At 42.0% G+C, this 27287-nt stretch overlaps 1 protein-coding gene across 1 annotated transcript in view; it reads right to left on the bottom strand.

Annotated features, from left to right (window-relative positions):
* Window positions 1-27287, bottom strand: part of ANK2 (ankyrin 2) — a 568692-nt gene that overhangs the window by 204050 nt on the left and 337355 nt on the right. The window contains exon 4 of the mRNA XM_045018048.1: window positions 14397-14498. Within this exon, the coding sequence (XP_044873983.1) occupies window positions 14397-14498 (102 nt within the window). The remainder of the gene's footprint in view (window positions 1-14396; window positions 14499-27287) is intronic.

Genomic DNA, 27287 nt, shown 5'->3' on the forward strand with positions numbered 1-27287 from the left:
TCAGCAACCTTTCAGAAGTGGTGTGCCGAGTCTTCATTTAGTCACTCTAATTAAAGGTTTCACGTGCCAATACAACATTTTAATGTTTTTAGAAGATCTCTTTCTATAAGTCTATAATATATAACTAAACTATTGTTGTATGTAAAGTACATAAGTATCAGAGGGGTAACCGTGTTAGTCTGGTTCTGTAAAAGCAGCAAAGAATCCTGTGGCACCTTATAGACTAACAGACATTTTGCAGCATGAGCTTTCGTGGGTGAATACCCACTTCGTCGCTTGCATCTGAAGAAGTGGGTATTCACCCACGAAAGCTCATGCTGCAAAACGTCTGTTAGGGCTTGGCTACACTTACAAATTTGCAGCGCTGCAGCAGGGTGTGAAAACACACCCTCTCCAGCGCTGCAAAGCGCCAGTGTAGTCAAAGTCCCAGCGTTGTCCGTTATTCCCCACAGGGAAGTGGAGTACGGACAGCGCTGGGAGAGCTTTCTCCCAGCGCTGGCGCTTTGACTACACTTAGCGCTTCAAAGCGCTGCCGCGGCAGCGCTTTGAAGTGTAAGTGTAGCCAAAGCCTAAGTCTATAAGGTGCCACAGGATTCTTTGCTGCTTTTAAAGTACATAAGGTTTTTAAAATGTTTAAGAAGCTTCATTTAAAATTAAATTAAAATGCAGAGCCCCCCGGACTGGTGGCCAGGACCTGTGGTGTGTGAGTGCCACTGAAAATCAGCTCACGTGCCACCTTCGGCACACGTGCCATAGGTTGCCTACCCGTGGACTCACACATCACCATTCATCCCTCATGCATTGCCGTTCACCCCGGCAATTTTCTGAGAAATGTCAATGCTGGATATTTATAAATCAAAACATTTATTTTCTAACTTCACACACTAGCTACAAAAACATGATACCAAAATCATAATTAGCAAATCCTTTTGTCATGAATCTGAACCCCCAAAATCATGAGAATGGCCAAAAAGTCATGAGGTTGGATTTTTTTTTCCCCTAAGATTAGCTTGTGTTTTTTGGTCTGTCTTTCAGGTTTTTATTTTTTAACTTCTGCTGCTCACTCCCAATGCGTGTGATAATTAAACTATTGTCCGTTCTCCCAAATGCAGAGAGTATTGATTTTGGCCTCCCTGCAAGAGCTCTCGCTGACTGAACTATGGGGTATGGAGCTGCCAGTTTCTCTCCAAGCTCTACTATTCTAATTGAATTAATTGTGTCACTCCATTCCCACATTTGCCCATCTCCCAGCCCAGTAATTATTTATGCACATCTGCTCTGTCCCTCCAGTCCCCCACCTGTCACTAGCATCAGTGCATCCTTGCCCCTTCTGCAGCTCCAGGGCTCTTCACCCACCATCCCAGCCCTGGTGTGGGAAGCTGCGATGAGGTCCCCTTCTTCCCCTTCCCAGGCCTGGAGGGGGCCGGTCCAGGGGTTATTCACCCCCTCTCTTTCCCTTCCTAGGCTAGAAAGAGGTGAAGAGCAGAGGCGGGGGAGTAAACAACAGACTGAACCACTATTTATAGGAAGGGTCGGAGGTGGTGACACGCCCATTTAGCAGCTGGGCTGTTTCTGCTTCTCTGTCCCCACTCCCCTCTTTAAGAACGATGTCAGTTCCTCCCACCTCCCCTACCCAAAACGGTATCTTGTATTCTGAGGGGAGGGGGAAGAGCTCTACTCACCTCCTGGAGCAGTTCTGATTGGTTGCTCTTCCCCAGGAGAAGGGGAAGGTGGACAATCAGAGGGTATTTTCCCCTGGACCCAGCTGGACATCATGAGGGCTAGAGCTTGTTGTCTCATTGCAAAACTGGCTACAGCACTGGCCAAAAAATCACATTACTGGAGTTAAAACAGAGAGTTGACCACGCTGGGTATGTTTCCCATGCTTCAGCTTACCCAACCTCTCCCTGCACAGCAGACCTTATAGTTACAAGAGATCTGCTCAACTCTGAGATCTACACTCAAAAAAACCCCAAACAAGCCACCCCACCTTTTCTGCATTTCCTCCTGGAGTAGGCACACTCATGAATGATCTGGAGACAGAGATACCTCTTGCTCTCCATTACAGTCCTCCCTATATAAACAGTGCCAGCATTCCCCAAGCAGTACAAGACACCCTAGACACAGAAAGAATTTCCTCCAGGCTCCATTAGAGTAATAGGACACTTTGAAATTAGCAAAGTGATTATTATGCTCCAGTTTATTGCATATAACTGAGCAAGGCTTGTGCTACCCAATTGTGCTCTAAATGCACTCAAATAGCAGATAATATTTACTAGGAATCCATCCTATTAAAAACATATTTTACTTTTAATAATGGCACAGCAGAAAATAGATTGATAGTATGTGAAAATATTACATGCAAACTAAGCACGATAATAAATGTGAACAAAAAAGTATATGTAGCTTATTAGGAGGTTATGGATATACAGTAGACTGCTACTTTTTTCACATAGAATAGAAAATGAATGGTTCATCTGTAAAAGCCATCATTCTAAACATGTGGTATATATGTTGGCAGTGCAAACAGACAGTGGGCATAGACCCACGAGAATTATTTCTTAGTCCAACAAAAAAGCATACCATTCTAAAGAAAGGAAAAGGCAAATGTGGAGCTCCAGTGCATTTGACATGTCACACTACATTTTCAAAGCAGTACACAGACTTTTCTCCCTAAAGTCAAATGTACACCTTCTTGTCCAATGTGCACAAGGGGGCACACCCTTTTCCCAAGCAGGTTGGGGGCTTGCATATAGCACATAGATCCATGACTATATAAATACACCATCCAAACTGCATGCAGAGCGACAGCTAAACAGCTGCAGAACTATCAAGGCTGCAGTAGCAGCTGCAGAATGACTACCGTACTACTCCCTAATCTGAAAGAGCAGGATTCTATCCCTTCTGACCCTACAGAACTCCACTAAGCACATTTCTTTCATTTAGCTGTGTGCAAGGCCCAGGAATTGGCCCCTCGGAGGATTGTTTCACTAGCTAGGAATGACTTCCGTCATTGAAGAGACTCACAGGAAATGTTTTATTCTTGGTATGACTGAAGAGAGCAAACAGATATTTAAGGAAAGCACCTGAGAGAGTAGGACGACTGACAAGAGCATGGTGATGCTAGGAAATGACAGCGTTAAATAACAATGAGTTGACTGAAAGCAGCAGTGGTCCTATCCTTGCCTATTATGCAGCAAATATGGTAAACAGTGTATTGTCTCCCTGCACATTACAAGTCTGTCACGTTAGGCCACAGCTGCTTATTCCCTTTGAGTCCAGTTCTGTCAAATTTAGGATTACTTGCCTCATAAGCTACTACTCACCATAGGGCAAGGATGGCAGAATCTGACCATTTACAATCAAATGGCTTCAATTAGAAATCAAACAGAATAACTAAAAGATACAAATTTAGAAGTTGTGGTCTACCAGAATTTGCCTTGTAACCTAGGCAATAGCACAATTCTAGCATTTATTCCTTGTCTGTCTTAACCTCAAGAATCTAGTTAATGGCTCTAACCCCAGCCCATTACCATGTTGCAAATGGTGAGCTTTTCAGAGCCTTAAGAACAGAGAGAGAATGAGGGCATGTCTACAGAGAGACTTGGTGCAGCAAGCTTGGGAGTAAATCTACAGTGCTCTAACCTGCTGTTTCAATCAGCAGTAGATCAAGAGGACTGTAAATGGGTAAGTGTCAGAGCTCAGATCAGAACACAGAAGTGGGTGGATCAATCCTGTGCTTAGACCAGGTGACCATGTCTCTCCCCACTGCACTCTGCCCATTTAATATAACTGTTGGTCTTCTTTACATATGACTGCATACTGTGCAAGTCAGTATAAAATGAATGAGCAGTGGAAACAGCAAAAGGTCAGCTGGTAAAGTCCAACATACTCAGAAGAGAGGCTGGCTGGCTGGCATCCAAAAGGGACTTTATTTAATTAAATGGAACAGGAAAGCAGAGATTCACAGAGGGAAAGATTAATGTGAAGAGTTCTCCTTTCAGGACTATTCTGGAGGCCCTGATACAATGAAAGAAGCTTATGTCAAAAATTCAAGCTCCAGTACTACATGAGACTTAAAATGAGAGAGCTCTTCAGAGAGATTCAATATTTGCCAGAATACAATATTTCCCCTGAATAGGGCAAGAGAGAATGAGGGAGAACGATGAAACCGTCTCATGGGAAGGGGATTTCACTGGGAATGAGTCCGCTGCACAATGTTGCCAGCTTCTGCAATTTTATTGCTAGTCTCACAATATTTGGTGTTTTTCTTGAATCCCAGCTTCTCAAGAGTCATGCAATTACTCAGGAATTTCAGATCTCATTTTAAAAAGAAAAGTGATTTTCTAGCCCTCCTGGTTGCAGAGAAAAACTAAAAAACGTGACTCCCAAAGGCTCAAAACACCTCAAAGCAAATACAAAGGTTTTTTAAAATGTCACGATTTTTAAGCCTATCTTATGAGTTTTGAGACCTAACTCATAATGTTTGAATGCTTGGGGTTGGCACACTGCGAAGTGCCACTTTCAAACATATGAGAGAGACAGGAAGAAAATGCCTGGGAGCATCAGAGAAGACCCAGGCCATGCCCCTTATTCAGATACTTGTGGAATTTTCTTCAAGTCCTTCAACCAGGGTGAGGCTGAGGGTGATACTGGCCACTGACTTCAACAGAGCCAAAGTTTCACCTGAATGTTTTTCTGTGGGAGCAAGGTAGGGTGCAAGGAAGATGTGAGGTGAATAAGAGCTGTAAAGAGTTTGATTCCTCGCTGGACTGAGAGGTGGGGTAGGAGATGTGGTTGTTTTGAGAGTGGACCATGCTAACTTTAGGCAATTTACCTCTTTACTATTTGTCTAGGCACCGTACAAACAGCATAGAAAACATTTCTGACCTGAAGAACTTACCGTCTTTGGGTCAGAAATGTCTTCTATGCTGTTTGTACGGTGCCTTGCCCAATGGAGTGCCATTAGCTACCACCAGAAGGATTATCAAAGTAGTAATAAATTTATTTGAACCAACTCCCAAATATTAAGATTTGTCTAGGCCTAGTCCATTCAGGAAGATGGATGTGGTTCAAGCTGGTTCTTCTGTCCCCAGTAAATGATGTACAAATCCATTCCAGGGTGAATTAGGATGGAAACAAACAATTTTATTTCAAAATCAGAATTAGAAGAACAAAGACCAGACAACTGGTTCAAAGAAGATAAACTACCACTCATTCTCACAGTGAAAATCTCTGTGGACAGAAGAGGGAACACACATTGTCAGATGACCATCGCCAAGAAGCTAAAAGTGGGAAATGGTACTCTTTACTCCTGATCACGCAGGAAGTCTGTCACAGTTAATTCTTTGTAGTTTAAAGTCCCAAAGCCACATGACAGACTATCTTGAGGATACAAATTACCCAATGCATGGAGAAACAGTTCCATAGCTTTTGGCAACTATGAGAATCCAAACAATATGCTAATCAAATACACTCATTTTAATAATAGGCCTATAAGCACTGCTGTCTTAATCTTTACTAATTGCCTTCCAAGCACTTAAGATACTGGACATTTTATAGAAAATTCCTAAACCATTTCCTGCCAATATCAGAAAAATGACTTCATAGAATCATAGAACTGGAAGGGACCTCAAGAAGTCATCTAGTCCATTCCCCTGCACTCAAGGCAGGACTAAGTATTATCTAGACCATCCCTGACAGGTGTTTGTCAAACCTGCTCTTAAAAATCTCCAATCTTACAACACTCCTGCTAATACATCCCAGAATGATGTTTGCTTTTTTGCAACAGTGTTACACTGTTGACTCATATTTAGCTTGTAATCCACTATGACCCCCAGATCCCTTTCCGCAGTACTCCTTCCTAGGCAGACATTTTGCATTTTGTATATGTGCAATTGATTGTTCCTTCTTAAGTGGCGTACTTTGCATTTGTTCTTACTGAATTTCATCCTATTTATTTCAGACCATTTCTCCAGTTTGTCCAGATCATTTTGAATTTTAATCCTATCCTCCAAAGCACTTGCAATCCCTCCCAGCTTGGTATCGTCCACAAACTTTATAAATGTACTCTCTATGCCATTATCTAAATCATTGATGAAGATACTGAACAGAACTGGACCCAGAACCAATCCCTGCGGGACCCCACTCATTGTACCCTTCCAGCATGATTGGGAACTGCTGATAACTACTCTCTGGGAACGATTTTCCAACTGACTTATTGAATCAGACCATGTTAATACATGTAACACTTTGCACAATAATTGACCATTGATGTTTTATGGCATGTGTGGGTATAAACCTAGTTTAGACCTTGACACCAGTCCCAAGCCACTGATGCTGAAAGTTGGGGTCACCACAATGTATTGCACAGGAGTCATAAATCTATTTCAAGCAACTGCGAAATTATGCAGTGTTTATTTTGACTTCTCTATTTTACATGTACAGGTCACACTGTACCTGCTTCTTCCACTGTCAATGGTTAATGGAGCCAGTGCTTCACCCAATATCGTAAACACTCCTTTATAAAAGAGGAATTTTTTCTAACCATTGTCAAAAATAATAAAATATTGCACTCTCATCTTGATGTAGTTGCAGTGCTACTATCATGGTCTTTCAAAAAGAGTTTTCATCTTTCCCAAATGCTCTATTAGATTTGAGTAGCAATTATTCCACTTCTTAATGTTTGTGGTACTTTATGTCTTCTCATGAGGAACCACAGACATAGGCGGTACAGTCTATTTGTTGTCTCTACACAGAATCTCAGTTCCTTAATTATAATTCATTACACAACAGACACATGACTCCTCTTAAAATGGGAAGAAACTGAAAGAACAAAAGTTCCCCAATTGGATAAGTGTAAATCTGAGAAGCAGGTTTCTGATGCACATATTTAAATTTAGAATTTGCTTCTCATAAATTCTCTCAAAAGTAACTAAAGGGATAGGACATAGCCAAAATGTTTTTAAAGTATTGCAGTTTTTTTTAAGCATTCACGCAGTTCTACCTTTATACAGACAATTCTCTGGAACAAGCCATTTCTTTAAAAAAATAATAATTAGAAACTCCTCAAATAATACTTTTTAAAAGAACTCAGTAATTTTCTTTATGCTCTCAATAACACAGAGTGCACAACGTTATATTCTGAAGTGCAGAAGTCCCCTCCACACACACTTTTTTATTCAAACTTTGATGTAACATTTGACTACTTAATCATCTGCTATTTTACTTTGGCAGACAAGATACTTTTCTGAAGTAGTTAGAAGAGCTATGTGATTATTTTGGTTCTCATTCTTAAAACCACTCTAACAAAATAATGGCCTCATCTGTGAAATTTTAGTTAAGACTTTTGACAATTTTTTCCTTAAAAACCTTAATTATCTGAGCTTTCTACAAAGACCATGGTATATCACAACGACTTTTTTTCTGGACTGAATGTTGGCATAAGAGCAGCTAGGGAACAAGAGATTTTAGTGAGGCTGTTTAGGAGATATTAGAAGGTTACTGGGAGATGAGAGGATCACAATATCTCAGCAGTGACCTGGCCCTGACCCTTTCCTAGCCTGCCCCATCAATATGCAAGGCTGCACTCCCGCTTTGTGCAGATTCACCGACACTGGGAACCCACCACAGTGTGAGTTCTGCCAGCAGTAAGCTGAGCCCAGTGCTATGGCCAATACATGACAGCTGCTTTTGATCATTCTAAAAGTAGATTTTTTTTATTTTTTTATTTTTAGCCTGTGTTGGAGTCTGTGCACTGAATTTTAGTTCGCCTTGTAGAATTTTAGTCCCTAAACAGAGCTGGATGAAATTTCTGTTGAAGTATTTTACTTCCTTCCTGAAAACTCTCAACCATAGTACAAATTCAGGGGTCATTTTTGCCAAATTTCATTAGAAGTTCTCAGCAAGTTAGACACACATGACTGGATCTTGCAAGTTCTTGGTACATGGAACTGTCACTGACTTCAGTGGGAGATCCACGGGTGCTAGACTTGCAGTATTGGTCCCAAAAGAGCATTAATCCTGCAAATTATATGCATGCTTAACCATATGCATGAGTGGTCCCACTAAATTAAACTGCTCTACTCAACTGCAAAAAGTTAAGCATGTGTGTAGGTGTTAGCAAGATTAGGTCTTCTGTCACTCTTTGATGCAAACTGGGTTCATGGAACAGGCTTATTGATGAAAAACCCAACCCAAAGTCTAAGACAGTGGTCACCAGCGGTCAGTCGCAATCAAGTGGTCGATCCTAGAGGATCTCCCAGTTGATCGTGATCTCTGGCAAGGCAGACTCCCTACCCCGGCCCCACGCCGCTCCCAGAAGCAGCCAGCGTGGCCCCTCAGGCTGAGGGAGTGGGGGGCAGGGGTCTCTCTTTGCACACTGCATCTGCCTGTGAGCACTGCCCCCGCAGCTCCGATTGGCCAGGAGAGCTGCGGGGCTGGTGCTTGCAGAGAAGGGCAGAGTGCAGAGCCACATGCTCCCTCTGCCCCAGGAGCACGTTGGCCCCTTCAGGGAGCGGTGTGGGGCTGGGGTAGGCAAGGAGCCTGCCTTAGCCTCACTATGCCCACTGCCGACTGGGAGCTGCCCGAGGTAAGTGCTGCCCAGTGGGCGGCCGCACCCCAATCCCCAGCCCTGAGCCCCCTCCCACAGCCAGCACACAATACCCCCATCCTGCACCCCAAGCTCCACCCTGAGCCCCCACTCCCAGAGCCGACACTCTGCACCAGCCCGGAGCCCCCTCCTGCACCCAAACTCCCTCCTAGAGCTGGCACCCCTCACCCCTCCCAAACCCCAAGCCCTTACCCCAGCTCGGTGAAAGTGAATGAGGGTGGGGGGAGAGTGAGCGATGGGGGGTGGGGAATGGAGTGAATGGGGGGGGCAGATCCTGGGTTGCCCTTAAGAATCAAAAAGTGATCTTAGGCACAAAAAGGTTGGAGACCACTGGTCTAAGAGAATGGCTTTTAGTGTGTGATAGTAGGAAAGCACGGGCTAGATGCTGTGCATAACCGTGGCACCCTTTGCAGCAGTAACAGCGTTTCCAAAGGTGAGTAGTAACCCAAGGAGAAAAATGAGCTCTCAACATTCGTTATGCTAATTTTATTGTACAAGTGTTTTAGTTTGTAAAGAAAACCAACCACTGATGGGAAAACAAACTAAAACTTGATAAATGGGCCACTCTCATGTACTCCATATTTACAACCCTTTGTAGATTAGTAAAGAAAAACAAAGAAGATCCAAAAATATGGCCCCTTTCCAGTCATTTGAGTCTCTAATAACAGCAACAGTACTAATTGGCATTCGGCACTACTGACGTTGTTTATTGTCGGTGATTGTGAACTACTAGATTTTAATCTGCTTGGACACACTTAAGTCTTTCAGCTAAAAATAATCCACTGAGTGTTTGCTTACAGCCGGATACCACACAGAAGCAGCCAGGGAAACTTCAGACTTCTGGACTCTGGGTCAATGGCAATCAGATGCTTTATGGGGGATGATATATTTGATGGCCAGGAAGAAGGGGGTGGCTGATCATACTGCTTTCCTGCAGTAAAAAGGAATATCTAATATCTACACGGTGTAGACTACACCTCTACCCCGATATAATGCTGTCCTCAAGAGCCAAAAAATCTTACCGTGTTATAGGTGAAACCGCATTATATCAAACTTGCTCTGATCCGCCGGACTGCATAGCCCCCCCACCACCACCCGAGTGCTGCTTTACCGCGTTATATCTGAATTCATGTTATATCGGGTCGCGTTATATCAGGGTAGAAGTGTATATATTGCATGGAACCTCTAGAATGTTTCCCACTGTGTGCATGTACGCTTTCTAATTGGAGTTTTATCTTTCTTGTAGTGGGACAATCATCGCCAGTACATGACAACCATTGAAGTTAAAGATGCACTAGAAACCCAATATAGATGAGAAGAACCACCCTTCTAGAAGCACCCCTGTAATCACACCCTACAAACTATTGTAATAATCTTTATAAAATATACCTTGTGAAGTCTCATTTGAAAACTAACATCACCACTGATCATTAATATTCTTTGGTGAGGTATGTACACAATGTGTGTTAAGAGCTATGGACATACTGGAATTATGATTAAATCAGGCATGTCAGGGGTAGTTGGTAAACAGGTCTGCTACTGACAACAGAATCTATATTTAATTCCCTGACCAGCCCCATCTTCAGGCCAAGACAATGAAGGTCCATTTTTACATATTAGGTAAACAAAGCTAAAATCTAGCAAGTGGGAGAAGAGCATGAAGCATCCTTCATCACCAGACTCCATGTCACCTTCCTCAAAGCCTGAAGAAACTTTACTTTGAGGAGTAACCCTCAGAAGAATCCATTTTAAACATTTAATGGTCTATAAAAACAGAGGGGTTGAACCTCAAGTGATAAGCAATTGAATCAACAGATTGTATACAATATAACTGTATTATAAAAGTACAGAGTGAGGTCTTTTCTGAAAGCTAACACATTGGTGATTTATATAATTATGAAATGTATGTACTACCACTGTCTGAGGAAATATGGACACTTAATATTATGCTTTAAAATCTGTGACCAAAGAGTGGGAAACAGGTTCCCTCTCAGACAGAAGAGAAGGCAGCTATCTATTTGTCTCCTATGTAAATTCAGTATGGTGGAATCAAAACAATGGAAGCCCCATTGACACAGAAATCAGAAAGGGGGGGGATGGGAAGTCCACTGGAAAGGAAAAACAGCATGAGGTCATCCTGACTCTTAAAACAAAGTCATAGAACTTTGGAAGATATAAGAAAAGGTAGAAGCCATCTTTGGCCTCCATCACTAGACTGACACAAGGTAACTGAGCTTTTGAAAGTTGAGAAAGAACAGTCCTTCAACCACAGGGTACGGGTGATGAAGTCTCTGGAAACTGAATATAGGTGAGAAACCATCTTGAACTAAGCGTGTATCTTGCTAGACTCAGTTTTTAAATTTTTAGATGCATGTTTTCACTTTGGCATGTAACCCTCTCTAACTTTATTCATTTTATTTGGCATCACTTAACCTACGTCCTGTTAAAATATTTTTGTTTTTTTTACCATAAACCAGAGAAGGGTTATTTACCACAGTTAAGTTAATAAACTGTGATGTGCTTTTCTGTCTTTAGAGGAAAAAAACTAACTTTATTATTTCTCTGAACTGTCCAGAAGAGGGTTGGACATTACAGAGCACATGATTTGGGGAAAATTTGGGATTAGGAGTGTGTTGGGGTCACCTTGCTGGCTTAACCAAGGCCATATGTAGGGCCATAGATGGGCTGCTAGGGTCTGGGCTGCTGAACCAGGACAGGCTACACAGCACACAAACACACAGAGTATGACCTGCCTACTTGTAGGCTGACTAAGTGTCTCAGGCTGTGAGCTACGGCAGCAAAGCAATGCTAGTCACCCAGGGTTGCTGGGCAAGTAGTGACAATCCCTCACTAGTCTGGATTGCACCCCAAGTTGTGACATCTGCTGTTATAATTGAGAAATAATAAATGATTCAATGTCCATCTTTCACTTATGTGGCCTGGTGAGAGATGGGTTAATTTGGTAGCTGTCCCAACGTACTTTTAAATTGCCTTTCTTTTACCTGAGTGGATTCTCAATGCCCTGCTTATGGAAAACATCCACAGATCCTCCCTCGGGGGAGGGATAGCTCAGTGGTTTGAGCATTGGCCTGCTAAACCCAGGGTTGTGAGTTCAATCCTTGAGGGGGCCACTTAGGGATCTGGGGCAAGAATTGGTCCTGCTAGTGAAGGCAGGGGGCTGGACTCAATGACCTTTCAAGGTCCCTTCCAGTTCTAGGAGATTGGTATATCTCCAATTATTACCTATCCTCCACCTGACTCTCTAGGAGTTAAATGCCCTATAGGGAAAGTTTACTTAAAGGTAATTCAAAGCAAGATGTGCACAGAGGGGATTTAGCGACGTAGCAGAATCACCTTAAAAGTCCACTGCCAAGTTCAGAATTTGATACCGACATGCTATTCCCCTTACTAACAGCAGAAATATATAGCTTTATTTTTTTAGTTATTTATCTATTTACTTTAGCCATTTATACAACAGCTGTGAATTGTACAAACACATTGTTTCTATCTTTTTTCATGTTTACTTGCCACACCTCCTCAGCGATCAAATCATAGTAATGTAATTAGAAACATCATAGGCTAGGTTCATTTCTTCTGGAATATGTGTCAAAATACCAAACTTGCTAAAAATCCTGACCTAGAATAATAATTACATAAATTAAATATTATTTATTTATTTGAATTACTGTCACACCTAGGAGGCTAGTCATAAGCTCAGTACAAACACAGACAAAAAGACAGTCCCTGCCCCAAAGAGTTATTAAACGTGGTATTAATGCGTATAAAAACCATTCGCTATCTCATATCTCCTCCTCTATCTTATTTATTTAGCTCTCAAAAATAATTTTATAGCCCACAGTACTTAAATTGATTCAAAACTCTGCTGTAGAAATCTTCTTCCTGGCTTGTTGCTTCAATTACATTGCATTGCTCCACTGGTTCCTCTTTCTCCACTGCATCATACACAAATTACTTCTTTTCACTTTTAAAACCATCTATGGCCTATCTCCACTCTACCTATCATCTCTTATATGGCCTAGAACAGGGGTTGGCAACCTTTCAGAAGTGGCGTGCCGAGTCTTCATTTATTCACTCTAATTTAAGATTTGGCATGCCAGTGGTACATTTTAATGTTTTTAGAAGGTCTTTTTCTATAAGTCTATAATATATAACTAAACTATTGTTGTATGTAAAGTAAATAAGGATTTTAAAATGTTTAAGAAGCTTCATTTAAAATTAAATTAAAATGCAGAGCCCCCGGACCGGTGGCCAGGATCTGGGCAGTGTGAGTGGCACTGAAAATCAGCTCATGTGCTGCCTTTGGCATCCGTGCCATAGGTTGCCTACGCCTGGCCTAGAGCCATCAACCACCTCATTGGCTCTGCTAGTGATACCAGCCTTTATTGCTCTTTAATCAAAGTTTCACACAAACACCTTCACACTTTCTTCTCTTCTGCATCTGAGGAGCTCTCTGTAAAGATGCCCACACAACACTTAACAACGGCTAGGCACTTGGTGTGCTGTGAATGTTGCTTTTCACCCTCATTACAGTCGTCTTATTGTTACTTTGTGCCCCACTCCCAAATTGTATCTCATCACATACTGAAACTGCAAGCTCTTCGGGGCAGGAACTGTCTTTGCATTTTAAGTATGTACAATCCCTAGTGCAATGGGGTCATGATCCCCAGTTGGGTCATGAGGATGCTACAGCAGTACAAACAACCAACAAGAATAAATAAATACTGGCTAGAGGAATGAGAATATGAAAAAATAAGAGAGAAAAGGTGGGAATGAGGTAATATCTCAACTTTGACTGATGAGAGAGACAACCTTTTGAGCTTACACAGAATTCTCCAGGTCCTGAAGACCTTATGTCTGTAATATCCTAGGACAGACATGCCTTAAACACCACTGCGTATAACATGAAAAATAGCAGTTCCTTTTATTTGTCTGAAAAAGAATGAGTGCATGAGTAACAGTGTGAGGAGGAGGATTGGGATAACTAGTGGACAAATATCAGTGGGGTGGTAGCTTGCATAGGGGCCTGTTAAAGCTGGGAAGCTGAACCTCATTACACTCTATTACCACAATAGATAGGCCAGGAGAGGAGGAGCTGGAAGAAAAAAGTAGTAAGCCAGCTGCAAAGCACTCATCCAAGAGAAAACAGCCCAGGAACAAACCCTTCCCAGCTAGTATGACTGGGAATCCAAGGTTTACATTTAATTATGACCTTTTTTCCCCCCCGCACACAAAGCCAACATATTTAGCCAGAAAGCACTTTTTTAGTGTGGTTTGAATTGTGGTACTGCCAGGAATAAGGGGCTCAGAAAGGCTTGTTTGCTTAAAATAGAGATGTTCTGTTAAATATGTGCTGAGGGCATAGTCAGCTGTGCAAAAGTGGATGCTCCAAGTCAAAGGCCAGAGCTGAAAATTATCAGAGGGGTAGCCGTGTTAGTCTGGATCTGTAAAAGCAGCAAAGAATCCTGTGGCACCTTATAGACTAACAGACGTTTTGGAGCATGAGCTTTCGTGGGTGAATACTTACTTCGTCGGATGCACGAAAGCTCATGCTCCAAAACGTCTGTTAGTCTATAAGGTGCCACAGGATTCTTTGCTGCTTTTACAGAGCTGAAAATGTAGCCCAAACTGACTCAGAACTTGACTGTGAAGGTCTTAAATTGATCTAAACCATAAAACCATTTAAGGTTTTCCTATTTGCAGAGCCCTTATCTGTTGCATACAATACTTGAGTACAGCAAACACATGCCCATGCAGTCTCTCTTACCTGATTACATGTATTGATGTCTATTCCACCCTTCAGATATTCCACTACTTTGTCCAGATTGCCAGCTCTGGCAGCTCGAAGAAAGCTCGCATTGCTGTCAGACTGTGAAAAGAGGAGAAAAAAAACATAACTCAAATTACTGCTTTAAAGAGAATACAGCACTGATATAATCAGAGGTATCCACATTGTATGCTGAAGCTGTAACAATATGGTGCAAAGAAAACTGTCCATACATTTTACCTTCATTGATTCATATACACCCTAAACAGTACAAAATTGGCACAAAGGACTTATAGACTTCTCAGACTGAGCAAAATATTGCAACAGTTGCCAAAGGTAAAAAATTAGTTAGCCTGAAGGAAGAGAGTAAAAATCCTGCTAGTTAGAATTAACAATAGTAGGTAAAGAAACAGAGTCTAGCTAAGTACAACCAATTTCCCAGTTACCGAATCCCTCTTTCTGTATATGTGCCCACATCAGATAGTTTACTAACATTTCACCAGGAACCTCTGCTGTTTCTAAGGTAGTTTACTAACATTTCACCTGGGTCATAAGCAACCAATCATCTCTTCTGCTGTTGTTTCCATTTTGAGAGAGAAATCTTGCTAGAATTTGGGCTCTTATTTGAATGTGCCTGGCTGACTCTCTCTCTCTCTCACACACACACACACTTGAAAGAGAGAAGGCCCCATCAGATATCCGTAATCAGCTGAGATGAGCATGAATAAAACAGCTTGCACACACGAGTAGAGTACAATGATTAACAGCGTGTGTAAATGTGGCACTGCAGACAGCCCTAACATGTTTTCCATGAAAACAGTGCTGCAGGTATGCTTAATCTTGGGCCACAGACCCAAAGGGATGAAGTATCTATATCCAAGATAATGTTGCAACCATCATCATTCCCCTCCTACGCTGCTTTTGCTCATATATTCACATTTAAAGTCCAACAGTAACCCAAGGGAGTATGAAATGCTTTTAGCTCTGCTCCCTTTGTCTTTAATTAGAGCACAGAATTCAAATTGGCCAACAGATACAAACACAATGATGTACCAGTGTGCACCTGCAGTTAAGTCAATTGCCAATTAATACAGCTGTCAGCAGAGAGAGAAGAAAGGAGTGCTATAGCAGCAGGGTTAAATCAGTATGATTATGGTCATGTATGAAGATTTGGGGACCTAAAGAAAGAGAAAGTAATTCTTGCTATTTAGACTTTCTGCAGGCAGAACAGAAATTGCAATTTGAAGGGAAAGACTAAATAAAAAAAAATCTACTAGTATGTTTTTGACTGGTAACATATTTTCCAGCACAGGAGGAAATTATTGGGATCATAGTGATGCAGAAGAATAGGCATAAGAATGCTCTGCTACTTAAAGTTTTGCTGTAATATCTCAAACTTACATTAAACACATTTTCCATGTACTCCCTTCGCCGGTCTAGGAGCAAGACTGTGAAGCCCATTCTCCTGAAGGCCCCACAATACTCAAAGACAGCTTTTGTGCAGCTTAATAATACTAATCACATTGATCCATTTATTTCCACCACCATTGTTCTCCATCACTCCATAGGAGCTCAGTTTACATAACTGGTTCCCACCTATTTTAATCTGCAACAGATGGATATCATCAGACCTATTCTTTTTACTACTGTATTTCATGCCAAGACAAAAAGATTTCCTTCTAAATTCCTTTCATTGTCTTTTATAGTGTTAAGAAAGAAGACGTCTTTCTTACACACAGCAGGGCGGAGAAGAAAGGTAGCATAGGAATTTGGATTTACAGTGTCGCATTATCGCCTGAGGCATAAGCCAATCAGGCACTGCATAAAGCATGACATAGCAGTAGTCTCTGACACATGGTTGAAAGATACCATCTATATCAGTGGTTTTCGACCTATTGTCAGTGGAACCCTGGGGATCAGCAGACTATGTGTAAGGGGTCTGCAAAAGGTTGTTGTTACCAAAGAACAGTGATTTTCAGCCTGTGGTCCGGGGACCTCTGGAGGTCTGCAGATTATGTCTAAGGCCTGGTCTACACTATGCGTTTAAACCGGTTTTAGGAGCATAAAACCGATTTAATGCTGCACCCGTCCACACCAAGAGGCCCTTTATATCGATATAAAGGGCTCTTTAAACCGGTTTCTGTACTCCTCCCTAACGAGAGGAGTAGCGCTAGTATCGGAATTGCCATATCGGATTAGGGTTAGTGTGGCCGCAAATCGACGGTATTGGCCTCCGGGAGCTATCCCACAGTGCACCACTGACCGCTCTGGACCGCAATCTGAACTCGGATGCAGTGGTCAGGTAGACAGGAAAAGCCCCGCGAACTTTTGAATATTTCCTGTTTGCCCAGCGTGGAGCTCCGATCAGCACGGGTGGCGATGCAGTCCGAAATCAAAATAAAAAAAAGAGCTCCAGCATGGACCATGCGGATGTGATCGCAGTAAGGGCAGGCAAATCCGTTCTATCAGCGCTCCGTTATAGAAGACGAAATTCAGAATCATTTTTAAAAATTCTCCAGACAGATGCCATAGCAGGGACTCAGCGCACTGCAGCGTGACAAGCGTAACGGAAAGCCAAAGAATCAAATGGACGCTCATGGACTGGAGGACTCAAGCTATCCCACAGTTCCTGCAGTCTCTGAAAAGCATTTGCATTCTTGGCTGAGCTCCAAGTGCCTCTAGGGTCAAACAAACAGTGTCCATGGTGGTTCAGGGCATAGCTCGGCAATGTACACCCCCCACACCCACCCCAGAAGTAAAAGGGAAAAAATCCTCTCGTGACTATTTAACATGTCACCCTATCTTTACTGAATGCTGCAGATAGACGCGATGCTGCAGCACTCAACACCAACATCCTTGCTCCCCCGTGCCATGGGTGACTGATGGTGCAAAACGACTGGTACCCGTCCTCATCATCATGAGCTTTTTGGCACGTGGTGCAGTGCAAAAGGACTGGTAACCATGCCGACTAGCATCTGTCAGGTCCCCCAATGTCAAGTGCACCTAATTTTTCATGGTAGATGGTGCAGTATGGTTGATAACCGTCTTCATCATAGCAACAGGGGGCTGAGCTTCATCAGCCCCCACCCTTCATGTGTAAAGAAAAGATTCAATTGCCCCTGGACTAGCAGAGGGATGTTGGGCTCCTCTCCTCCACACTTCTTACTGTCCTGTCTGGACTATCATAGCAGCTGGAGGCTGCCTTCCACTCATTTCTCACTAACAAGTCACTGGGTCTTATTCCTGCATTCTTTATTACTTCATCACACAAGTGGGGGGACACTGCTATGGTAGCCCAGGAAGGCTGTGGGAAGAACGGAATCAACAGGTGGGGTTGTTGCAGGAGCACCCCCTGTGAATAGCATACAGCTCATCATTCCTGCAGGATCTGACACAGAGCAGCTGTGCTCTCTGGTTCTCTGATACAGTGGTTCTCTAGTACACTTGCCCATATTCTAGGCAGGACTGACTCTGTTTTTTGATACCATAAAGGAGGGATTGACTCAGGGAGTCATTCCCAATTTTGGCTTTTGCGCCCCTGGCTAAGAGCAGCCAGGGGCACTTATGACAGCAACAGATGGCGCAGTGCAAAAGGACTGGTAACCATGATCATCGTTTTACCAATTTATGGATTGGTAGATGGTACAGTATGGTTGGTAACCATCTCTGCTGTCATGCAAAAGCAAAAGCATGCTGCTGTGTAGCGCTGCTGAATCGCCTCTGTCAGCGGCATCTAGCACACATACGGTGACAGTCACAAAAGGCAAAACAGGCTCCATGATTGCCATGCTGTGGCATCTGCCAGGGCAATCCAGGGAAAAAAGCCGCGAAATGCTTGTCTGCCGTTGCTTTCCCGGAGGAAGGAGTGACTGACGACATTTACCCAGAACCACCCGCGACAATGATTTTTGCCCCATCAGGCACTGGGATCTCAACCCGGAAATTGCAAGGGGCGGGGGAGGCTGCGGGAACTATGGGATAGCTAGGGAATAGCTACCCACAGTGCAACGCTCCAGAAATCGACGCTAGCCTCGGACCGCAGACGCACACCACCGAATTAATGTGCTTAGTGTGGCCGCGCGCACTCGATTTTATAAAATCTGTTTTACAAAACCGGTTTATGCAAATTCGGAATAGTCCCGTAGTGTAGACGTACCCTAAGATTTCCAAATGGGTCCACACCTTCATTTGAAATTTTTTAGGAGTCCACAAATGAAAAAAGTTTGACAACCATTGGTCCAAATAAAAGGAGATATTGAGCAATGCAGCCATCTCCTATATTACACGTGTGCACACACACACTGTAATTTTTAATGACCTTGAAAAAAATCAACTGTCTTGAAGTAGAAGCACTGAAAAAGCCAGAAATTAAAGCACTTTTGGTGAAATACTGGCCCTAATGAAGTCAGTGGGAGATTTGGGAAAGGAATTTACTTACTAGGGTTATGTCAATTTTTGTTTGTTGACACTTTTTACATGTCTACAGGAATTAACAGTCCCAAGGCTACAATCAGTCGCTTTCATAGTTTCAAAAATGTGTAAGTGGTAAAGACATGAGTAATGACACACAATGCAATCAATGCTCTTTTATTAAGGACACGGAAATCCAACATTTATTTGCTTTTCTTCCAGCCAGACTATATTAAAAGTTAATGTTAGACTCCCAATTATTTTTGGAAAATCAGCTTTCAGCCACAGGCAGGGTGATATTTTACATTTGTTTCTGGCTAGAAGGGTGCAAAGCTTTATTGTCATATATGAAATCTCACTACCTTGATTCATACCTTTGTTTCTTCAAGTCTAGACTACTGCAATGCATTCTACTTAGTGATATATTTTAGGTCCATTCAGATAACAACCTGGTAGAGAACAGTTCACTTGCTAAGAAAGGTATCCCATAATTATATTAGACTAGTGCTCTGTGATCTGCACTGACAGGTCTGCCTGGGGTTCCTGGGTGGAGTTTAAAGTGTCAATTTAAGCATATAAAACCGTAACTCAGTGCTCCTCAACCTTTTTCGTCTGGCGGGCGCCAGACGATGAGCCACGGAGGACCGTGGCGGTAGACAAGCATCCGCCGAAATTCCGCCAACAAGCAACGTCAATAGGTGTCACCGCCGAAATGCTGCCGACAAGCAGCGTCATCCAGAGGTATCACTGCCGAAATACCGCTGAAAATCGGCGGGATTTCGACGGCGACGCCTCTGGATGACGCAGTTTGTCAGTGGCATTTCGGTGGATGCTCATCCGCCGGACAGTACGTGGGCACGCTTAGACGCCCGCAGGCACCGTGTTGGGGACCGCTGCCCTAACTGGTGTGGTACTTGCCTCCTTGGATGACAATCTCTCCATGTCGTACTGCTGCAGTTAAAAGCAGGAGAGGTGCTCATGCTGAAGCCCCCTCCCCTAGTGTAAAAGTTTAAAAGATGCCCATTGAGAATGTCCAGCCAGCATCACTTGGCTTTGGAATTTGCTCCCCATCCACTTGGTCTCAAATATCCTTGATGTGTTGACTTTCAGGTCATACTACAACTACAGGCTTGAGTTTTGTAGGGGAGATTCTGAGGAGCTGGAGGTTGGTTGAGGAGCAATTTCTTAGAAAGGGTGAGGGTTTTTTTCTATTTTTTCTTTTTAGTAAAATGTTTGATTTATGCTTAGTTGTGATTTTAAACAACTGTCAAAGCTGCTCAGATGTTGGAATAGGTGTGTTGGGTTTGTCTGTTACAAATCTAAATTTAAAAAGTGCTAATGTTTAGGTTTGTATCTGTGTCAGAACTGCAAGAAAAAAAATATGTATGGATCCAAGCATAGAGAGAAAGACTACAGATCCCTGGGACGTACAAAGGTCTCCACCATGAGGCAAAACTTCAAGAGCTGAACATATTTAGCCTTGAAAAAAATAAGAGTAGGGAAGATTTGACCCTTTAAATATTTTAAAGGGTCACACCTGCACTTTGGGACAGACCTGCTCTTCTTACAGAGAGATGGTAAAATAAGAGGTTGCAATGAGACATGTTTAAAAATTATAGCAAGGAGATTTATATCAAGACCTCAGCAGAGAGAAAGGAGCTAGTACTACCACTGAATTTGGTTTGAAGGATGAACAAGTGCTTAGTATACTCTGTGTACCAGTTGAAAAACTGGGCTGGCCAGTCAAGTGGGAGATCAACTAGACCAGGGGTAGGCAACCTATGGCCAAAGGTGGCACGCGAGCTGATTTTCAGTGGCACTCACACTGCCCGGGGGGCTCTGCATTTTAATTTAGTTTTAAATGAAACTTCTAAACATTTTGAAACCTTATTTACTTTACATACAATAGTTCAGTTATATATTATAGACTTCTAGAAAGAGACCTTCTAAAAATGTTAAAATGTATTACTGGCACGCGAAACCTTAAATTGGAGTGAATAAATGAAGACTCGGCAAACTGCTTCTGAAAAGTTGCCGACCCCTGAACTAGACCAAAAGTTTCTATATCTTGTATGACATACTTGTGAAAGCATAGTGTGAAATCATTAGCCAAAGGGTAGTGAACATATTTTAGTTTGATAGTTAAAAGGATCAACTTCAGTTTGTTTTCTTTGTTTGCACAATAGCAAGCCAGATAAAATCCCCATCCATCAACTGTTTGCCACTACTGTTTTTGGTTCTGAGTGACATGGAAAGAACCACAAAACTTCTCTCTCTGGAAAATATGTACTTCAACTGTAAATATTAGGGCTGGAATTTTCAAAGGAACCTGATAGAAGCAGTTGCTCAAATTCCACTGTAATTCAATGAGAGTTTGGGGCATAAATCTCTCAGGCCCTTTGAAAACTCCAGACTAATCTTAATTTCCCATTTCACCTCTTCCTCACTGCCACATGCACTGGACCTACATTATTTCTCCTTCTCTTCGTGGCACTCCCTCTCACGTTCTTAAACATCTTCTCTACCATTGGCCTGTCATGTATGGAACAGCACGATAGTACAGCTAGAATGCAAATGCACCTGACTGCCGCCAATAGTGTCAACGCACAAACAGATGAAACAGCATTTGCCATGGAACCATATCATATGTTGATTACAATCCATTCCCTACAACACTTCAGGCACTTTACAAGTCAATGATGTGAAAGCCCGCTGAGCTCAAATGAAATCCCTGATATTCTCTCCTTTTCAAACCCTCCTTCCTTTTGAAAAAAATAGCTAGGGCAGAGTATCTGCTCTGAAGGAAATTGATATAGTTTCACAGTAACTTGACAGAATGAAGTATCAGAGCAGTAGCCGTATTAGTGTGGATCTATAAAAAGTGACAAAAAGTCCTATGGCACCTTATAGACTAACAGACGTATTGGAGTATAAGCTTTCGTGGGTGAATACCCACTTCATCAAAATGAAGAACACTTTAACAGAATGAGAACACATTTCTCCTAAATAGGAGAAAGAATCACTTTTAATCACTTATAATGGAGGAAATGATGAAATTCTGGCTAGGTCCCCAAACAAAGTATGGCAACCAGATTTTCTAGAATCCCATCAGAATCAAAATTAGTTTCATCTTTTAATAAGAGTTTTCCAGTATATCAATACAAATATAATTCCCAACCAAACCTTTGAAATAATGGGTCAACTTCATCTTGTGGACTTCAGTGGAGTTACATCATGGATGAATTTGGCCCAGAATACCCAAAGGCAAGTTAATTACCGGAAGCAGACCTGGTTTATGTGGAAGCAGGGAAATAATTAATAAGGATTTGAAGGGGATTTTAATGCATGTCAGTCAGTTAGCAAGAGTTAGCCTAGCTGTAACCCTAATGACGTGAGACTTCTAGAAGCAAGAAAGAACTGTGTAAAAAGTTATTACGACCTTGCAAATATGCAGGCTGGCATCTTTTAGGAGTGAGACAAATAAGATAGCAGAAAGGCTTATGTATAAACAAAATGTATTTGTTGCTTTTTACCGTCTGTATTATTGCTAGAAATTGTCTGTAACAAAGGTATAAAGGCTTGCTGTAATTGTTTACCAGTTGAGAGACCTGTCCAGGACTGGGGCGACCCTGTGTCCTATGGCACTCTCTCCCTCCATTGTAATTACTGGAGAAATAATAAAGTATTTGATTTTGCTGCACCCAAACAAAAAGCGAGAACTGAGTTTTTCTCCGACATTTAATCTACACAAGACAAAGCGAATCCACACAGGCAGACCCTTTTGCCATTAAGGTCTGACTGCAGGGCCAGGGACAAACTGCTCAGGCCACTGAAAGACACGTCTGTTAGTTACAGGCACAGTTTGTTATTTTCTTTTATTTGTTTTGTTTTTTACATTTTTCTGTTTTCATTTTTCTTACATAAAACTGAATTTCCTTTCCCTATTCTATATAGAAAAGTCTTGTATTTATTGACAATAAACTTTGACTATTTTTTTAGCCATTTCTTTAAAAACAACAACTGTTTTTCTTTGTAAAATTAGCAAATAATATCCTTGCTGCCTCTCCTGAAATAATGGAACACCCTTCCCTCTGTCCTTGAATGGCCTTCACCTCACATACCCCTGACAAACATCATGTCCCTAGAGCAATAAAAGCTAGAAGACGTCATCAGTCTACTGTTTTTGTCAAAGCCACTCTGCTGCTGCCAGGTTTCCTCCTTCCAGAGGATGGGGGGAAACTCTTAAGTGCCCAACCCATGGCTCCTGCACCACTTGTCTCTTTGGGAAGCGGGGCCTGAGAGTGCTTATGGAATCTGGTTCTCCATATTGGGGAAAGCAACTGAAGAGCATGAGTAGAATCTCAAAGTCTAATAAAGTTTCAGTAGCTTTATAAAACAAATGACTTCTCTATCACCAACATCTTTGGCATTTATTGCACTGATAAGAACCATAATGATGCTTTAAGAGTTCCCCTGGGTTCTGAAGAGTAATTATACATTAATTGGTAGGACTATTTTTTTCCAATACATTATCCAAGTTTCTTTTTCCTTTCTTCTCTTTGTGGGTCTTTGAACATGGTCAGAAACAAACCCCCGTTCCTCCCATTATAGTGTTCTGGTGCATTATACTGAATACACTCAGAAAACAGAACAGAGAATGGTGTTGGTGTAGGCCAATGTATTTTTCATTATAGAAAAGGAGCAGCAAGCAACGATGCTCTTCATTTAAATCCATTTGAAATGTATATCTCACACCAACGTCCAAGGGACAAAGATCCAAAGCAGCAATTCAACCAAAGCTACTTATAGTGATCCAGTCACCTCCCATGTGGCTTAGGGTCATGCTACAGGCAGCCTAACTCACTTTCCTCTCTTGAGCTGTTCAAGAAACTCAAAAAACTCTTTGGTCCGTTCCCATCACTTTTTGGGTTGTGCTTAATTAAATAAAGTTTTCAAGTCCATCCAAAAGTCCACACAAACAAAAGTTTCTCCTCCTTCCAGGCCTTGCTGCCTGGGGCCTTTCCTGCCTTGGTGGGCCCTATCTGACGGGCATCACGGTCCTAACTCCCAGAACGCTTTACTGGAGCCTGCTGAGTCCTAGCTGTCTCCATTATCCTACAGCAGTGGGAGGCTGCAGTCACCTGGTCTCTCACCAGGTGTGGCTCATTATGTATTCAGGCTTGCCTAGCCCTCCAGCCCTTAAGGGGTGAGCCACTCCGTTACACTGATATTAGACACCATAGTCACACAGAACATGGAGAATATTGTTATGTATTTCTTAATTATAGACTCACAAATACCAATGAAATATTCCACTTTCATGAGCTTTTCAAAGGTGCAGTACTACATTTCAAAGCCTGGACAACCTAAGAGGTTGCGCTTAAGGCAAAGTACTAATGTGTGTAATTTACTGTGCCAGTTTGCTCTGCAACTCTACAGTTTTTTAAGACAAGATTTTTTTTCCCCTCCTTGCAACTGTCAAGGTCTAAAGAAGCACGTTTTTACCAATACTGTCATCTATATAATTTACCAACCGGTATTCTCATAAATTCAGATCGACTCTCTCAAAATCTTATTACTACTCATCAATCTCAGGGTTTTCTGTAGTTAGAGGTGCTATGAAACTATAGTTTCTAGTTATTGCAGACTTTCTCCATCACTTGAAAAATCCTTGGGAAGTATTTTGTTTCCCTATGGGCAGATATTCATTTGAATTCATGATACCTCTCAATGGCACAGCAGTTGAAAATATTAGTCCAGCTGATTCCTCAACTTTTGGTTGACTACATGATGTCACCACCTGTCACTGTGACTTGTTTTGGGGGAAAAAATGAAGATAAAAACACAGAATGTATTGTACTGTTTGTTACCAAATGCACTTTCCCTTCCTATGCACATCCTTCTGAGCTCTGTAAGAGATGGTAGAGATTCACAGACCACAGTCAAGTTTCCACTCTCTCCAAAAGAAAATGTACCACCACAAAAATCAAGGCCAGCTCTAGAAAAGAGGAAAACTAGGCACCGTAAGCATTTACCAGCAAAATCTAGGGTTCCTAATATTAGCAGCTTGTGTTTATGGACACCCAATTTTAGGTGCCCCCAAACTTTAATTTGCACACACTCAAATTGTATTTGCACATGCAACTCAGGCCTGGTCTACACTAAGAACGGGGGTCGAAAAGGGGACGCAAATTCAGCTACGTGAATAGCGTAGCTGAATTCGAAGTACCCTAGTTCGCAGTACTTACCCGTCCAGACGCCGCGGAACCGAACTCCACGGCTCCAAGGTCGACTCTGCCACCGCCGTTTGCAGTGGTGGAGTACCAGAGTCGAACGGAGCGCTTCCGGAGTTCGAACTATCTCGTCTATATTAGACGCGATAGTTCGAACTCCGAAAAGTCAAACTCTCCGCGTCGAACTGGCAGGTAAGTGTAGACTAGCCCTCAGAGATTTTGGCTATTAAGAATTAGGCACAGTTATAGCCATCAAAATGAAACAAATAAGACCATGGGAGCTATATGTCATCCCATGTTATGAAAATGAATGATGCTGCGCTTCATTTCTTGTGTAGCACTTAACCATTAAAGAATACTCAACTGATATTTTACAGTAGAAAGTAAACTGACAATCTTGGCGCATCAACATGTTTTTCTTCTAATGTATTATTTTGAGAGGTCTCTGCTGAGGTGAAAAATACAGTGGTAGTGTGATGGGGTTCCCTCACTGCTCATAGCACCTCTCCTGGCTGTTCCAGGAATTAGCTCTACCAGGTGCTGCACCCTTCTCTGCGGTCTCTCTACCCATCGTCTTCTCTCAGTGTGCAGCCTCTCTCGCTCTCCGAGCTGCAGCTTCTGGTCTGTGACGTGGCCCTCTGGCCAGGTCACTAAGTTCCTTCCCTTCGAGGGAAATTGTAGTCCTCCCAGACCAGCGGTCTGGCTGACATCTCCAATGCCCTGTGCCACTTGGGTCACTATCCAATGGCTGGTAGGAGAACCCAATGCAAGAATTTTTGCCTGCATGTAACACTTGTTAAACCACATATAATTTAGGGACTCCTAGTAATTGAGCTATAAACTATTGTTGAAAGTAATCCTGTATTTTAATAGTTAGAAGTCTTCCTTTTGGGTCTCACATGCTCTGTTCAGATTCCTATTTTCTTCCTTGGCTTTCTATTAATGCTTCTTATCAAAATGACGTTCTAAAAATGTTATAGCCAGGAAAGTCACAGTTAAAAGTGAAACTCTCTACTCCAGGGGTAGGCAACCTGTGGCACACAAGCTGATTTTCTGTGGCACTCACACTGCTCAGGTCCTGGCCACTGGTCGGGAGGGGGCTCTGCATTTTAATTTAATTTTAAATTAAGCTTCTTAAAAACCTTTTAAAAACCTTATTTACTTTACATACAACAATAGTTTAGTTATATATTATAGACTTATAGAAAGAGACCTTCTAAAAATGTTAAAATGTATTACTGGCACGCAAAACCTTAAATTAGAGTGAATAAATGAAGACTCAGCACACCACTTTTGATAGGTTGCCGACCCCTGCTCTACTCAATCCACCTTTCTGTATTTATCTATTGCAGCATATATGGTGGGGGACCACCCTGTGTTTAGAACTCAGTGGAATGCTGGGCATGATCAGGTGAGCTGAGAATGAAAATTCAGCTTTATGTCTGAATCCTGTTGATTTTGTGGATTCACTTTTCAGTTACAAGGTGACAGGCTTCCTATTAAATTACCAAAGCCATCCAGTCTACCATGTTAAGCCATTTTTATTGCAAAATAAAATGTATTATTATAGGGACCAAGTTGGAATTTTATGACTGGGAAAGAAGTTCAAAATTCCCTTTCTATATACAAAATATTTATAAAAGTGAATAGCTTTTTACCTGCTATAACTTCAGTGTACTGCAACAGTTAATGACATCACTAACAGATAAAATAGCACAGGGAACTGCATTCCATGCACTGCTTTAAAAATAACATTTACAATCATTTACAGTTAATATGGCACCCTGAAGACCACTCTGCAAACATTAAGGAATTTAATTTCACCATTTCCCTGCAAGTTAGGGCCTGTGTTTCAAACAAGGAAAATGAGAAATAACAAGGGAGAATAACTGTTTTGTCCAAAATCACAAAGAAAATCGATGAAGGAATACCCTATTGATCTACTCCTGTGCCTTAAACATAGTGTGTTAACTGAAGGAGGAAAGCATGAAATTCAAAACTGAAGTACTGGGCAGTTAAGCAAATAATGTATTTTATATAGTAACTTATGTCTAAATCTCAAATAACTTTTCTTTTTTTTTCCTTTAAGTTCACCTTTAAAGTGTTCACTCTAAAACACACAGATCCTATCTTATGGAATCCACTTAGTTGGATACGACCTTGAAGGATAAAGAACGCTGATGCAGATGGACAGGTGAGCAACAAAATATTCTTATTAACTTGTTTCTATTATCTGCCAACAGATTCA

The sequence above is a fragment of the Mauremys mutica genome, chromosome 5 (assembly GCF_020497125.1).
Source record: "Mauremys mutica isolate MM-2020 ecotype Southern chromosome 5, ASM2049712v1, whole genome shotgun sequence".
Classification (NCBI taxonomy): Eukaryota; Metazoa; Chordata; order Testudines; family Geoemydidae; genus Mauremys; species Mauremys mutica.